Here is a 16,949-nt window from a genome sequence, read left to right as displayed (position 1 = left end):
TATCAGTTTGAGGTTTTCTTGTCAATCTAGAGATTCCCAAACGGCCGAGACAAGCCATGTTTCCAGTTGCTGCTATCCAAGTAATAGAACTATTCTTAAGACTTTAGACTAGTATACAACGATGAGTTCAAATAAACACATATATACATCAACTACATTATTCACAAAAAAGCTCCATCGACTGTGCAGCAAGAAAGCAGTAATGAAATATTGACTCGAACTGCCAAAAACACAAGGCAGTGCAAGATGGCAATGCTTCAAGGAAGTAAGGAACATCCACACACTTGCCCCAAAAGTCTGTTCAATATGCACAATATTTGAGAAACCTCTCTGAAGTCGGGACAAGCAACAAAAGAGGTCAACAGTTCATTAACCACCACATAGACACTGCTTTAATCAAGGTTGTTTAACTGGGGAGGCCACGAAGCTCGGCGGAACCATGTATTGAAAGCCGTGACCAAATGGGGGCAATCTTCAACATTTCGAGTTGAGAAGCTAAGGCATTGCTGCAACAACTTCTGTGAATCGGGCATGGGCAACGTAGAAATAATCCTTAGGAATGCTTCTTCCAGCTCTAGGTACAGTGTCTTAAGACTGGGCAGTTTGGTGGATACATTCTCTCTGCAAACAATCAGGATAGGAAGCCACTCTTTAACAAGCCTAGTCCTCACCTGAAATATAAGCAAATGGGAAAAATAAACTTCATTAGTGTGAGCCATTCAAGTAAATCATTCAGGAAGCTAAGTAAATGCAGAGGTGGGATGGAATGCTTAATTTTATAGAAGTGCATATGACTGGGAGCTGGAAACTTTTCTTGACTTTTGCAGCACTTTCCTTTGACGCAAGACTTGTGGTTTCTAGAGACGGGGATGAACTTACAGTCAAAAGTTTCTTCGATGCACTAAGGAGTAAATATGAAGGTGATGGAGATGCTAGTTTCCCCTGGAGAGATATTTGGAGAATACTATCGCCAGTCAAAAGTCTTTCTTTGGAAAGCAGCTTGGCATAAGATCTTGCCTCTAGGCAGTCTTCAAAAGAGGGGTCATGTACTCATTGTCATTGTGAATAGATGTTTCTTGTGCAAGGAAGAGAAAGTGTCAATGAAATTCTATTACACTTTGAATGGACTATCCAACTATGTATGGTAAGAGGAATTCTCTGTATCCATTGGGTTTCAGCTGGCAATATCAAGGACAAAAGGAAGACTTTCTCAAGCCTATCCAGATCAAATAACCAGAATGGTCTGATCGATCTAATACCCCTGGTTATGTGCTGGGCCACTTGGCTGGAGAGCAAAAAAATTTTTTAGAGGGGTGGAGTCTTCTCTTGCAAGATTGGGTACTTGTGCCTTTTGGGTTCACATTTTTCTTTTTGGGGGCTCGAGGGGAGGTTAAGAGAGATAACAATTGAGAGAGACAATTTTTAATCTACTGTAGTAACCTTGTATTTTTCTTAGAGCCTCCTTGGAGGTGTTCTTTGATAAATTTTCATTTTCAATTCAAAAGAAAAGATAGGGATTAATCAAGGGCAGAGCTTTAGATAGGAATAAAATAGTGAAAGAGAATTCATCAAATGTATCCTCACAAATTTCTTATATGCATTGTGTAGCCAACCCCAACATTGTTTGGGATAAGAGGTTTGACGATACTAAAGTAACTCATTTAGCCCTAGGCACCCACTCTTCAATCTGACTGAAGTTTTAGCATAAACCATTATCAAACAGGAAACATTGTGTTAAAAGTCAACAGGATGGTCATACCTCCAATGCATTTCCATGATTCCATCTTTAAACTTAGGCAAATAAAAACTCCTCTCTGACATATCTTGCCTCTGCCAAAGTAACAGGCACAAGACACAGACAATGGACACCCTTTCCCTATGAGGTTTTTGTATAAATATTATATCTCATTGTATACTATGCACACCACCTGAGTGCACACAACACACACATCAGAAGCCACTTACGTCGACCTTCTTCCCTTCCTGGTAGTTTCTGACCTTTGAAAATCTAGAGCTCTAATAAAATGCATTCAACAACATTACTAAACACATTGCTCTGGACCTGAAGTCCCATCCCATCTTTGAAATATTTTATTATATCCTTAGCACGTGTAAATAGACCCCACTGTAAGAACTGAAGATGAGAGTGCTGCAGTTGTAGGTCATTTCAATGGCTAATGAGCATCAACATTAAGAAACTAGAGCCATTCACCAATCACCAGTAAATTTACAGCAAAATACTTAAAAGCATTACAGGACAGTCAAGTTAATAACTCTAGCTTCTTCACAGTAAAATAGTGATAGTCTAGCTTTTGTTTTGGGAAGAATAATAACAAAACTTATAACATAATTAGACAACTGTTGCAAGCAAGAGAGAATCAAAAAGCCTCACCATGTAGTCAGAACATCTTTTTCAAGTAATTTGAACTTCTGAAAAGTGAAAACATTATATATTCAGTAGTCAGTACTACGGAAGACTCTCTTTCCACACAAACAACTAAGATCAAATAAGAATTATCTCATCCATTTGTCCCTACTCTTTCTTTTATTTATTGTTTTATTATTCTATTCTATTTAATATTAGAAATTTTCAATATTTTGATATTACTTGTTAGAGATGTATATATTTAGTATTTTTAGTCTTAAAGGGTAGTTTGGTCTTCTCATGAGTTGTTGTATATATACTCTTGTATACTCTTTCGGAATGTGATACGCACATACAATTTCTCTCTATTAACATGGTATCGGAGCGTCTTGATGCGACGATTGAACTGAGTGAAAATCATAGTGGTAAACCGGTCATACACATCGAGAATCTCAGAGCGATGCTGTAAGAGATAGACCCAAGTATAGCGAGTAAAGTCATCAATAAAGGAAACATAATAACGATAACCACAAATAGAAGGGAGAGGTGCAGGGCCCCAAATGTCTGAATGTAATAGATCAAAAACACTAGAAGTTTGGGATACACTGGGGGAAAAGGGGAGTGCTGTAGCTTTAGCAAGCTTACAACCAAGACAAGGACTCAAAGCAGAAAAGGAACTACGACCGAGAGCTCCAGACAAGGAGAGACTCTTCAGTCGCGACTCAGAAATATGACCTAATCGTCTATGCCAGATATCAGGAGTAGGAGAGGCAAGACCGCAAAAACTGGGACGCAAGGAGGGAAGGTGGAGAGACTGGAGATGATAGAGACCACCCACTCTACGACCACTGCCAATCACCCGGCTGGTAGACGGATCCTGCACACGACAAGAAGAAGGCGTGAATAAAACATCATAGCCAAAATCACATATACCACCAACTGAAATAAGATTCATGCTCAACTGAGGAGCATGAAGAACAGAGGGTAGAGAGAGATGGCCTGAGGGCTCTGAGGTGGTAGTAATAGAGCCAGCCTGAGAGACTCTCAATGGAGAACCATCAGCAGTGTAAATAGAGGGAATAGGAGGTGTGGGACTACAATCAGTCAACAGTGAGGCATCAGAGGTCATATGATGAGAGGCCCCCGAGTCAAAAATCCAAGTACTAGACATACCAGTGGCTGAGAAAGCAGAGGGTGCTGGAGTGCTACCAGTGCTGGTGGGAGCAGTCATCTGCTCAAGACGCTGCTGATACTGCTGGAACTGCTGGAACTGTTGAAACTGTTGAATATCAATAGGAGACATAGCAGAAGCAGGAGAAGGAAGTGCAGGAGTAACAACCGCAGCAATAGGAGTGGAGGCACGGCGACCACGACCACGAGGTCCAACACGACGCTCGGGGTGAAGCTTCCAACAGTCAGCCACAGTATGACCTGCTCCCACTGAGCCTGATCCTCCATCTTCCTCCTCATCTTCTGCACCTGATCCTGTTCACACCACACCGGATCCCATTGAGCCTGATCCTTCATCTCCTCCACTTTCATCTGGTATTACCCCTTATCCTCTTCACTACACCCGTGATCTTGACTATGTCCCATCTGCTAGTCCTGATCCTACCTCACCCTCCTCGGTCACCTGTACATCCCCTGCTAGTATGGATCCTCCTGCTCCTCGCTATCCTCAGCGCGAGCGACGCCCTGTGGAGAGGTATGGTTATAGTTCTGTTTCTACTTATGCTCCACAGTTTACTGCTTTTCTTACTGCTCTTCATTCGGAGTCTGAGCCTACATCATACAGTGAGGCCTCTCAGTTAGTTCAGTGGCAGCAGGCTATGGCAGAGGAGTTTGAGGCTTTTAGGGAGACTCGGACTTGGGATGTGGTTCCTCTTCCTGCTGGTGTTAGGCCTATTGGCTGCAAATGGATTTATCGGGTTAAACGTCGCCCTGATGGGTCTATTGAGCGCTATAAGGCTCGTCTTGTTGCTAGAGGTTTTTCTCAGGTACATGGTATTGATTATGATGAGACATTTGCTCCTGTTGCTCAGATGACTACAATTCGCACTTTATTGGCCGTTGCTGCCGTTAGTCGGTGGCCTCTTCTTCAGATGGATGTGAAGAATGCCTTTCTCAATGGCGATCTTTCAGAGATCGTCTACATGCAGCCCCCTCCCGGACTTCGCACTCCTCCTCAGCATGTTTGTCGCCTTCGCCGGGCTATCTATGGTCTCAAACAAGCCCCTCGGGCTTGGTTTGAGCGATTTCGTCAGGTGGTGACTCAGGTTGGATTTATTGAGAGCTCTCAGGATCACTCTCTCTTTGTCCGGTCATCCCCTCAGGGGCGGGCGATTCTGTTGTTGTATGTGGATGATATGATCATTACAGGTGATGATACCGCTGCTATTCAGTATCTTCAGCAACATCTTCAGTCTCAGTTCCGAATGAAAGATCTTGGATCTCTCCGGTATTTTCTTGGCATTGAGATTACTCGTTCTGATCATGGCATTCTGCTGTCCCAGCAGAAGTATCTCTCCGACATTCTTAGTCGGGCTGCTCTCTCAGATACTCACAGTGTTGACACTCCTCTTGAGCTTAATGTGAAGCTCCGGCCGACTGATGGTCAGCCTCTTCCTGATCCGACTCGCTACAGGCAGATTGTTGGTCAGCTTGTGTACCTATGCATCACTCGTCCGGATATTGCTCATGCTGTGAGTATTGTGAGTCAGTTTATGTCTGCTCCCAGCTCAGTTCACTATGGTGCTCTTCTCCGGATTCTCAGGTATCTCAGTGGGACTATGACTCGGTCCCTGTTCTTCTCATCATCTTCGTCTCTCACTCTTCAGGCCTACTCAGATGCTGATTGGGCAGGTGATCCTACTTCTCGTCGCTCTATTACAGGATACTGTGTGTTTCTTGGTGACTCTCTTATATCTTGGCGTAGCAAGAAACAGAATGTAGTATCTCTTTCGAGCACTGAGGCAGAATATCGTGCTATGGCCACTACCGCTAAGGAGATTGTTCATCTTCGTCGTCTCCTTAGTCACTTGGGTGTCCATATTCCTGGAGCAACACCGATGCATTGTGACAACAGGAGTGCTATTCATATTGCTTGCAATCCTGTTTTTCACGAGAGGACGAAACACATTGAGATTGATTGTCATTTTGTTCGTGAGCAGTTTCTGTCGGATGTTCTTTCCCTACCTTTCACTTATTCTGCTGCACAGTTGGCTGATTTCTTCACGAAGTCTCACACTGTTTCTCGTCATCAGCTTCTCATTGGCAAACTCTCGGTGTTTGACCCACCTTGAGTTTGAGGGGGGGTGTTAGAGATGTATATATTTAGTATTTTTAGTCTTAAAGGGTAGTTTGGTCTTCTCATGAGTTGTTGTATATATACTCTTGTATACTCTTTCGGAATGTGATACGCACATACAATTTCTCTCTATTAACATTACTTATTAGTTATATTAGAAAGAATTAGAATAAGTTAGAAAAGAGAAATAGTAAAATTTTAGTCAACATCGGTAATAGACAGAACTCGCCCAGGCTTAAATAATATATTGATTGCAATGAAATCTTTCATAAATTGGATTTCAAGCTCGCAACTTCCATTTTTCTTTCCTTTCTTTTTCTTTGATTTGGATAGAAAAATAGAACAGTTAACTGAAAACCAAAAAGGGGGTTCATGGCCGTAAAAATCATTCTTTACCAGCATTTTTTAAGTAAATGTTATGTCATTGTGGTGCCAAGGAACTTACCAGCAACACAGACGACATTTCCTTTCCATTGGCAACTTGATTTCCAAAGTTTGACCCAATTTACTATGTTTCTAAGAAAATCCCAGTGTACATCTACATTTGCTTTCATATGAAATTTGCTTTTTGCAACTGAACTGGTTCTGAGCCCTAAACCATCCAATGCATCTCCCCACAATCCCTATCTCATCTTAACATGGAATTTCATTTTTTTTATTTACTCTCCCTTCACACCCTTAATTTTGTCTTCTGTCTTCCTCATTTGGGCCTCAAATTTCTGCTCGCTTGCAGAAAACCAAAAATTCTTAAAGTATTGAATCTCAATGCATCCCCATACCCTAGTCTCTCTCTCATGTTAACATGGAATATCATTATTATATTTACTCTCCCTTCACACTCTTATTTTCGTTTTTTATATTCCTCAACTAAGCCTCAAATTTCCACTCACTGAAACCATAAATTCTAGAAGTGCTGATACATGATGATTGAGGGAGGACCTCAGGCACAAGCCGCACAAACAAGTGGCAATCCACAAAAAAAGAAATAGCAAACACTCAATTCATTTTTGGAATCCACAAAACACCAAAATTCATATCCTAAGAGTTCCACTAGTAGAGTGGCATTCCACAAGCCATTCCCAACAAAAAAAATTGCGAAGACTATGTCATTTAAAGACAGCAAATATGGCTTGCTTCTGAACTATAAACTATTCCTGATGATGAAGTGAGTCTCAAAAGTAACCAAGCATCAAGTAATCAAAAAGCAGCTAATAGCCACCCAAATGCATGCCCCTTGCCTATATCACCCCAGCAGAGCAATTTCCATGATAAAAAAACCCAAAAACGAATTCCAAAATCATCAGAAACTCTAATCCAATAATGGAATAAATAAGCTGCAGGAACAAGGAAAAGAAAGGGAAATTCAATACCTGCCTATCAGCCACAATGGATCCAGTAGCCACGGCACTGGCAAGCTTGCAAGTGCAACGAAGCACAACAGCAGGCAGACCAGGAACTATATTCCTCCACGCATCATCCCTAAAAGCACGCTGCAAATCCGATGTGAACGAAGCCTGTTCGCTCCACTCCTTCACAGCGGTATCAGCCACCCTCAGCTCAAGCATCCTCTCCACCAACCATAGCAAGTGCCTTCCGTTTGTCATTGCCGTGTGCAGATTCAATCTCTGTATGGCCTCCGTCTCATTATGATCCCCTCTAAAATCCGGACTCGAGTACTCCTCCAAGGATTCCTTGACAATCTTCAAGCTTGTCTCGAATGCCCTATCCAATACCCTCCTCGCCGACTCCCTCGAAGAGAAATCCCTCAACAGCTTCGCGACGAACGCCTTGACAAGAGCCACGTTGGGATGGCTATTTATGGCCTCCACAATTAAACCATGGAGCATTTCCTCGCAGCAATCGTCCTTCGTAGGGGAAAGCCTAGCCAGGAGCTCCTTTGATTCTTCCTGACAGAGAAACGGAACCAAACTCAAAACTCGCTTCTCTTCATCTTCGTTCCACGGCACCGCTTCGAGGAATCTGACGCAGCTCTTGACACAATCCTCGAATAGCAACTCCAAAGCAATGGGGAGGATGTCGAGAGCAGTGGAGGCGGAGTCGATGACCGTGCCATAATCCTCTGTGTAGAGCAGTTTAAGTACAATCAAATGCTTACCGATGGAGTCCCGACTCGAAGAAACTCCCAAATTGAGGCGAATGAATTTATCAGAGTCCTCGGTTGCGTCGTTATTGTTTTGCCAGCGATTGGAGAGTAAGGCCGCAAAGTAATTACATCGACGAAGGACGTGGGAGTGAAGGTAGATAACGACATCGTGTTCGTCCGAGTGTTCAAAGGGTTCGGAGTCGATGGCGGCGATTGATTTGTCAGTGAAAAGACGAAGAATGACGTCAGCGGTGGAAGGGTCGTCGAAAGAGGATGTATCGCCGGCGTTGGCGACGGAGAGGACAGTGTGGGAGGAGGGGCGGCGGATCTTGTTCGTGGATTCAGCGTTGACAGCTACGGAGTTGGCGTTGTTGCGCCGCTTCCGTGGGTCCGATGGAAGCATTATCAATGGATTATCACTTGGCAAAGAGATTTTGGATCAATCGCGGAAGTATCAGAGGAAGGAGGGAGGTCGAGCTTTTTTTCTGTAGCACATCCGTCAGACTAATTTTGGGGCTCGTTTGTGGGCTGCTTTTCTGGGCCGATTTAAAATAAGCCTTGTCCAGTTCAGGTCAGTCTAGGCAAGCCCAGCCCAAAGATACTTGGCCACTTAGGTAATGCAGCACGTGCGGGAACTGTGGGTTCAATTATTGGTTAAGCTTCATTCAAATTTCAGACGCTCCACCGACTCTGTGGTCCGTTAGGAGGAGGATTCGATCTTGACTGTGAGCATTCTCAAGATATTTAAATAAGGTTTCCCGTTAAGGATTGACAGAGTTCATCTTCTGGCGTCCGGGTGATGGGACTCCGAATATTGGTTTTGTGGGTTTAGGTTTTCCTAATATTCATGATAATTTATGAAGATGCCTTTTGTGGGTGGTGGTTCTTACAGTTTTTGCTTTTCGGAATTCGAGGCCGAAATAAATTGAGGTTCTTGTTGTTGTTCGGTTCTTGTGGGTGGTGGTTCTTACCCTTTTTGCTTTTCTTTGAGGCCGAAATAAGTCGAGGTTCTGATTGTTGTTCGGTTCTTTTTGGAAGATCTAGGGTTCGATAATCCATGTTGGTCTAGCCTTGGTCTTAATTTGGTGTTTTATGGAAGCCATTCAGTTTGATCAACACAATCAAATTAGAGGACATGATTGTCGATCAAGACAATTGGGATTCTTTGTTGTTGCTGGTTCGTTCGGAAGGGTTAACCATTATTTTCTTATGGCGGTTGGTCACTTATGTTGTGGGTTTAGATAATAATTATTCATGATAATTCATATTTGAAATTGTAAGGTTCCATTTTGCCGTTTCATGGGTGGTGGTTATTTCATATTTTGCTTTTTTGAATTCGAGACCGAAAACCAGTCGAGGTTCTGATTGTTGTTCCTTCGATAATTCATGTGAGGCTTCGCCTTGGTGCCCTTTCGTTAGATCAACCCAATTAAATCGGACTTGATTGTCGATCAAGACAATTGGGATTCTGGTTGTCGCTGGTTCGTTTGGAAGGGTTAACCATTATTTTCTTATGGCGGTTGGTCACTTATGTTGTCATAACGGTATGATTTTTCCTGTTTTATTGTTGGCTTTATATCTTCTTGCTTTCTCTAGTTACAGAGGGCTTGATTGGATGCCTGATTGATATTGATCTACTTGCTTACAATTGTTATCGTATTATGGCATTGAGAATTCCGATTCCATATTTGTCTGGCAGTATTTTCATTTTTGCATCAATGCAGACCCTATTGTTTGTGGCTAATGTCTGATATTGATGTAAATTGTGTAGGCTTTCTGCTTCCTGTGGTGGGATTTTTATCTTTCTGCTTCCTGTGGTGGGATTTTTATTTTGGATAGTGATTGAAACATGCAAATGCAAATACTTGCTCTACTTGTCTCGAGACATCCTGGGGATTGTTAAATTATATTTTTCCTACACGAAGAAGATTGCGATATAAGGAAGGAAGATTTCTATAAGAGTTTAGATGAACTCTAATTGGGCTTTAATTGTGTGTAGTCTTCCAGCCTTATTCTATTCGATCTAGTTTTTTTTTCCAAAATTGGAAATTTTCTTTGAAGATCATGTTTTATACATTGTATTTTGCTACTTATGATGGAGTTTCATTGCCCTTTATGATTTAGTGAACTCCAATGGGATTGTAATAGTGTTGTCTTCCGGTCTGATCATTTTTCCAAAATTATATATATAATTGTGTTCGGACTTTTTTGCTTTCTACTTTCTATTTTGCTAGATATGATGAATTTTTTATTACCTTTTGCACGTTTTTGTGAACTTTAATGGGAGAATTCTTATCGAGCTCTAATTGTGCAGTCTTCGAGCCTTTTATTTTTATATATATATTATTATTTTTAGACTTTCTACTATCTACTTTTTATTTTGCTAGATATGATGGTTTTTGATTACCTTTTCACGTTTTTGTGAACTTTAATGGGAGAATTCTTATGGGGCTCTAATTGTGCAGTCTTCGAGCCTTTTATTTTTTTATGTATATTATTGTTTTTGGACTTTCTACTGTCTACTTATTATTTTGCTAGATATGATGGATTTTTTATTACCTTTTCACATTTTTGTGAACTTTAATGGGAGAATTCTTATGGGGCTCTAATTGTGCAGTCTTCGAGCCTTTTATTTTTATATATATATTATTGTTTTTGGACTTTCTACTCTCTACTCATTATTTTGCTAGATATGACGGATTTTTTATTACCTTTTCATGTTTCTGTGAACTTTAATGGGAGAATTCTTTTGGGGCTCTGATTGTGCAATCTTCGAGCCTTTTATTTTTATATATATATATTATTGTTTTTGGACTTTCTACTGTCTACTTATTATTTTGCTAGATATGATGGATTTTTTATTACCTTTTCACGTTTTTGTGAACTTTAATGGGAGAATTCTTATGGGGCTCTAATTGTGCAGTCTTCGAGCCTTTTATTTTTATATATATATACATTATTGTTTTTGAATTTTCTACTGCCTACCTTTTATTTTGCTAGATATGATGGATTTCGATTACCTTTGAGAGGGAGTTATGCTTATCATTCAGTTGTCATAAATAATATTTATGTAGCCAGATGGAGTTCTTATTGTGGTTACTTTGGTAATAGTTGGAAGTTCTGGTGTTGAGAGATTTGTGAATCATTACTTCATTAGTTCCAATAAAAGATTCTATCATCATCTACTCTTGCAAGCTGGCAGGCATTCTATTCTCTTCTACGGTTCTACCTGTTCTATTGTGACTACTTAAGGTTCAAGTTAGTCTTTCTCTAACTTTGCTTGAACGTGAGCAACTATGTTAATTTTATCCCTGGTATGTTTTCCTCACCCTGAAACATACCCTGCATGGGTTGAAGCTTGATTCAATTATACTCTGAATCAAATTACAATTGTTTCATCAATTTGGAAAGTTATTGCCAGGATGTTTACTATGTGACCTAAAAGATTTGGTAGCTTTGACCTGAAGGATGAAGGATCACTTGCATTTTCATACATATTAGTTCAGGGGTTTCGTAGCGTGGTGTCCTGTGCCATCTTTCTTGCATTGTCCAAAGGACATTTTTTTGGACTTTGAAAAGGCAATTGTATGTATCATGAAGTTGGTTTCCTTGAAGTTGAATGGGTTTGCGTTAATATGCAGATGGGGCTCTTTGTTATTGTTGTGGTGCCTAGTTTGAAGTTAAATTTGTCGATGTTTGGAAATTCTTATTACGTATTTATAGCTTCATGTTACATGCTGTAATTTACTTTGGGTGTTTTTATTCCAGCAGGGTTGCTGTGTGGTGACTAGTTGTTTTCTGGAAAGTGGCATGAGATAGCATTATCTGAGAGGGATACTTTATTTACCCTCTTCTTTACTTTTACCCTACTGCTTGGATGCTTACGTATGCTTCTATATTGTATTTGGCAGTGAGACAAACCTTACTATGCTTTTGATAATAGCATACTTACTGAGATGTGTATTTACCCTACTGTTCTTGCTCTTCCGAAATGCAAGTTTTTACCAAACAAATAAAATAACCTGCAGGGAGTTTCTGTCTGATTGAGAACCCACCAATAACATCCCCCAACACTATACTTGACAATGGTCAGATTGTAGCAAACCATGCCATGGGGAAATCTTGACATTTCGTGGGATATGTATAATTTCATCCCTAATAAACATAGTTCGGGGACAGATAAAAATCAACTCAGACATTGATGCGTATATAAAGTCTTATTTTGGTCCCTGAAAGATCCTCTTTTCGACTTGGTCACTCTTGTTTATTTTTCAGGTATGGTCACTGCTGGCTTCCTATTTACTTGGTGCCATTAGTGAGCTAACTCTGTTGCAACCAATTTGAATTCTCTTAACCCTGTGCTGCATTTGAGCCTAGAATTTTGCCTGGCTACAATAATCTTTTGTAAGCATATGATGCCTTTTTCTTTTATGTGTAGAGCAGATCAGTCTTGATGGGGAAGGGACACACACACCAACATGAAAACAGTATATTGGAATCAACATTTTTTAATTATAGGAAATATACTAAAGATGATTTTTGGCCAAGGTTATTCATTTGGAAAAATATCTGATGTTGACATATCTTTACGATGTGCATGTGTAAGCAATTGCCAGTTGATTCACATATTTTACTCGCTGCATTTGTTTAGCGGACATTGTTAGGTTCAGTTGCATGGTGCTCGTTATGATCATATGAGAGGAGTTTAGAACATCCTGAAGTCCCAATTAAATGAGCTGATGTTGTGACGTGTTTGTTATGCGCTATTACTCATGTTAGTTTCTTTTTTTGTACATTAAGTTGTCGCAGGGGTTCTCATCACTCACTTAAAGTACCCTTCTGTGACTGCAGAATGTGGTTGTTTCATTCCCCTGAATACTGTGGCTCTTAAATTTGCTTGCCACGGGGAAAAGATGACAGACAGCAATACAGGCATTAAATCTGAACATCTATAATGGTATTTTTTGCTACCTTTTGCTTGAGTCTTCAAATTCAAGTGAAGATGATCGGATATAGAATGTATATTTACTATTTTGCAAGGGTATTATTTTTGTTTATGCAGTTAGCGATGATATGTTATACCAGTTTGTAACCACCCCTCCAACGTCCAAAGTATATCTCGGACTTGGTCCATAGCTTAAAAGACCACTGCACTTGTCTCAATGAACTTGTTCATGCAACAGAGTATGCTTCATCTCTTTTATTATAGAAATATATTTCCTTATCGGGAGCTAGTAGTTGTATACTTAAAAGCAATGGAACACAAAACTGGTCAGCTTGTTGCTGGGAGGCATGTACTGATGAGAAAATAAAGCAATTGCTTGTGGAAACTGATAAAATTCCAGATGATCTGCATTGCTTTAACGATGTGATTTCTATTAATGAGACTTCGTTGGGTGGACTGGTTACGAAAAATCTTCTTAATTTGCTCGTCTTCCCCGCACTGCTCTCAGTATTCCTGCTAAAGCAGACTAAGGTAAGATATTTTCTTCCTGGTATCCTTTTTTTCATTGTAAATGAGCTAAATAGGAATGTATTTTCTTATTGTTGTTTTAGATTTTGACTATGTGTTTGAGAAATTCCAAGAAATAGCATGTTTTATGCTTGTCAGAAGTAGGGTCATGGGTTTTGTCAAGAATGATATAATTAGAAACATCCATCATTCAGTTTGATGAGATCCACTAGGAATCACAAATGCAGCGGAATCATTTGACCCATTCTTTCCCCACAATTCACTATGGAGCTACAGGAATCTTGATGACTCATATATGTCTGAATGTAATTTGTGTGGTTGGTCATGCTTGTGGTACCTATTTTGAAGTTTGATTGTTTATGATATTATGGTAGCTTATCTCAGAACAAAGTTAATCTAAGTCATCTCTTTAGACATATTTGATATTTTCGCAATGCGAGTTAATTGGTTTTATTGAAAGTGGCATGTGATCTCATGATCTGAGAGGGAGCCTCTACTTACCTTCTTTGTTTTGATTCAATAGCCAGTGTGCTTATGGTATTTCCTCTGTTACCTTTGGTAGCAAAGGTTATCGTGAAATTCTTGGCGCATTGGTCTGTTAAGAAAGTTTAAATTCTAGTCTCCTAAAAGCCTTCTGTCATCTATATTTTGTTTTCCTCTGACCGTACTCGACATTCAATTGAAGTTTTTTACTTGGAATGTTCAAAATTCTAGTACAATTCAATGTATGCAACTTTTGTTTGTAGTGTCAAAGCTGTACCAAGGCTTGTCTTAGATTGAGTTAATTTAGGCAAGACTTTTAGGAAGGTTTTGAAGGTGATTCTTGTGGCTGGTCATGCTTGTGGTACGTGGTTTGAAGCTTGTTTGTTTATTATATTTTGGATGTAGTTCATTTATAAGCAAGGTGGTTTCTGATGATGGTATTTGTTTAGTTCATTATGTCTAGCAGTTCTATTTCTTTGATGTTTTAGGTGATTGGGTTATTTGCAGGAACTCTCTTCCCAGATGTACTATCGTCCCTTATGTTGTAATTAGGCTCTTGAGAAATCTGTGGCTCATTGCGGTATGAAAGATTTGGTCCTCATCTTCTCTTGGAAGTGGACATTCTGTTACTTTTCTCATCTTTTCTTGAAATTTTCTAGGCTTCATGGCACATATAATTCTCCAACCACTGTACTCTCTATGGCAGTTTTTTTTATTGACAAGGAACATGGGTCTCATTAAGGTGCTGTACTACGAAATTTTAGCAACATGTTGGTTGATGTGATTGGTCTCGTAGTTTGTTGTTGTTGTTGTTGTGTCTATTTTGAAGTTAAAGTTTGTCGATGTTTGGAAATTGTTATTTTTGTATTTATATCTTTCCTGTGATAGGCTTCATAGTTTATAGGCTATAGTTTTCTTTGGATGTTCTATTCCAGCAGGGTTTCTGACTTTCTGTAGGTGACTGGTTTCATGGTCTTCTTGAAAAGTAGCATGGGATAGCATTATCTAAGAGGGAGTCTCTACTTACGCTTCTTTACTCCTACTGCTTGGGTGCTTATTTATGATTCTGTATTGTATTTGGCAATGAGGCTTTTGCGAAATCTTCCTATGCTGTTGATAATAGCGTACTTTCTGAGATGTGTATTGGTTTAGTTCATGTACACAGCCGTTCTATTGCTTTTGTGATTTAAGGTTACCAGCTTTTGCGATGGTAAAATTTCTGCCTACCTGGTTAAGTTTGTGAATCATAGTCGGGAGCCCCGTTTTTTTTACCTGTTAGTTGATATTTTTCTTAGCTTGAATATAGATTTTTGGGATGCTTAACATGCATGAAGTAGAAATAATTATAGAAATGCCCTCTTAATAAGAATATGAGGGCCAGAGTTGAGATTGGTTTTCTTTCTTGCAGAACTTTCTATTTTGTTAATTTCTGAAAAACTCGGATTGCCAAAATAGCCAAAATACATCTTTTCTTCTGCAGCAATTGTTTTCTTCATTGGCATAAAAATATGATAAATGGCATGGAAAATTTTGAATTCTGGGTTTGGATTGTGGGCAGTTTTGTTCATATCTCGTCACCTTCTACTTGTGCTTCCTTTTCCTTTTTTTTTTGGATTGAATTTTTTGTTTTGCATTATATGCTTAATGTGCCTTTCCCCCTCTCCTTCTCGTGTGTTTTTTAACTGTGGGTTTTGATGGGTTTCTTTACTGTGGGTTTTGATGGGTTTCGATGATGTCAATTATTACCGCCGATTCTCAACAAGTATCTATTGCATGAAGAGTTTGTCAGGTACTTCCCTAACTTTGGATGAGAAATGATATTTTTAATTTTACCAGCTGGTACCTAATTAAATTAGGTGATTGATTTCTGAATTCTTCTTGCTGATTTAATTACTACAAACCTTTTGATATTTAAGAAGTCTCTATCTGATAATGGCCTATTTTAAATGTCGTTATTTACTGGACAAAAAAGGTTATTTGCTTATTTATACATGCCCTTTCTGGTTTCTATGCGCTCGTGCCATGTTTGTCAAATTTCCTTTATATGGGATAGTGTATTCCCCCCTGTGAATTCTGAATCAATTGCACATAACTGTGACGGTAAGCTCCTGGAATGGCATGACTTCACATTTATAATTTATTTGGCATTTACTGACACTTTATGCTTGGTTATGTGGAACTAAGGTAGAGCATGTTGCCCAAGATGGTTATTTGTTTGATTTGGGGAGGGGGATAAGGATACCCATCGTGCAGCCCCTATACACCCATTGTGAATGCTCTTAACCCTTGTGTAAGAAGGGTGCTAGGGAGGCAGATCCCTATGGGCCTGCAGATGCCACTATGGATGCTGCTCCAGTGGAAACTATAAAGTGGAAGTGTTTGGCTAGAGACAAAATCCGGTCATGTTCTGTCGCTCATTATGCCGTTTAAGTGTCCGGTTGAGTATGGTCTAGTGGAGAACACCAAAAAAGCAAAGTTTGGAGAGCAAGAGGACATCACCTCTCACGATATCGAGGTGGAGGCTGGGTGTCAGCTCCGCCAGGCATCATGAAAACCTTGTTCTGGAATTGTCGTGGGCTTGGGAACCCGTCGACAATCCGAGAGTTTCACCCCGATATTTGTTTTTTTAAGTGGAACTAAGTTATGACATTTGAAAATTATTAGAGATCAATTGGTATTTTAGTTATCTCAGTTGTTGTTGAACTAAACGCATATGATCCAATTGAATTAGTGTGCTTCACATTTTTCACCTTATGCCAATGAAGTTTTATGCCTACAATTCTATTGGGATCCCTATCACCAGTTGTATTGCACCAGCTAAATTGGGAATCATTAACTTACTCTCGAATCATGAATGGTGTGTCTCTGTCGGGATTAGACAATCGTGGGAGTTTTGCTGAAGGAGGCAGATTAGGTAGCCAGTTTACATTGACAAATACATTCAGCCTGGCTAAGACAAGGGACATGTGAGAGTCTGTTGAATTCTTAGTTTAGATTGTGCTCTACGTTAAAACGACTCGTTGGGTACGTACAGTTGATAAAGAAGAAGAAAAAGGGAAAAGAAATCAAGTTTGTTGAAACACCAACCCCACAGTTCGCCAGTTTCTGATCCAATCTCTGTCAAACTCCATTAGGTGGTGTTGCTCTCAGCTTTTAGAATCTGTTTTTGGCTTCAATTGCTTCTTAGTTAAGGAACTTAAGAACAGAGAGATGTACA

The 16,949-nt window shown here is 39.8% G+C and overlaps 1 protein-coding gene and 1 long non-coding RNA gene across 4 annotated transcripts; one reads left to right on the top strand and one right to left on the bottom strand.

Annotated features, from left to right (window-relative positions):
* Positions 1-2: 2 nt before the first annotated feature.
* LOC120002011 (BTB/POZ domain-containing protein At1g63850-like) lies at positions 3-8,264 on the bottom strand. The gene is made up of 2 exons (XM_038850555.1): positions 7,043-8,264; positions 3-671 (listed from the first exon to the last, which is right to left on the bottom strand). The coding sequence occupies exons 1-2, from the start codon at positions 8,177-8,179 to the stop codon at positions 393-395; spliced, it is 1,416 nt and encodes a 471-aa protein (XP_038706483.1). The 5' UTR covers positions 8,180-8,264; the 3' UTR covers positions 3-392.
* A 176-nt stretch (positions 8,265-8,440) lies between these two features.
* Positions 8,441-16,486, top strand: LOC120001574. Of its 3 annotated transcripts, none has more exons than XR_005468934.1 (3): positions 8,441-9,320; positions 12,628-12,733; positions 12,839-16,486. It is a non-coding gene; the product is annotated as an uncharacterized LOC120001574 (long non-coding RNA). The 3 variants fall into 3 exon arrangements; XR_005468933.1 differs by having other exon boundaries at positions 12,628-13,252; positions 14,240-16,486; XR_005468932.1 differs by having other exon boundaries at positions 12,628-16,486.
* Positions 16,487-16,949: the final 463 nt, after the last annotated feature.

The sequence above is a fragment of the Tripterygium wilfordii genome, chromosome 7, assembly GCF_013401445.1.
Source record: "Tripterygium wilfordii isolate XIE 37 chromosome 7, ASM1340144v1, whole genome shotgun sequence".
NCBI classification, from domain to species: domain Eukaryota; kingdom Viridiplantae; phylum Streptophyta; class Magnoliopsida; order Celastrales; family Celastraceae; genus Tripterygium; species Tripterygium wilfordii.
Note: the sequence above shows the minus strand (reverse complement) of the source record. Positions and strands in the feature narration are given on the sequence as shown.

What these genes read in the sequence shown, in the direction of transcription:
- LOC120002011 (XM_038850555.1), bottom strand. Translation starts at nt 8,179, where the DNA reads ATGCTTCCATCGGACCCACGGAAGCGGCGCAACAACGCCAACTCCGTA. An exon ending in CCATTGTGGCTGATAGGCAG is followed by an intron (nt 672 to 7,042) that starts GTATTGAATTTC and finishes CTTATATTTCAG; the next exon opens with GTGAGGACTAGGCTTGTTAA.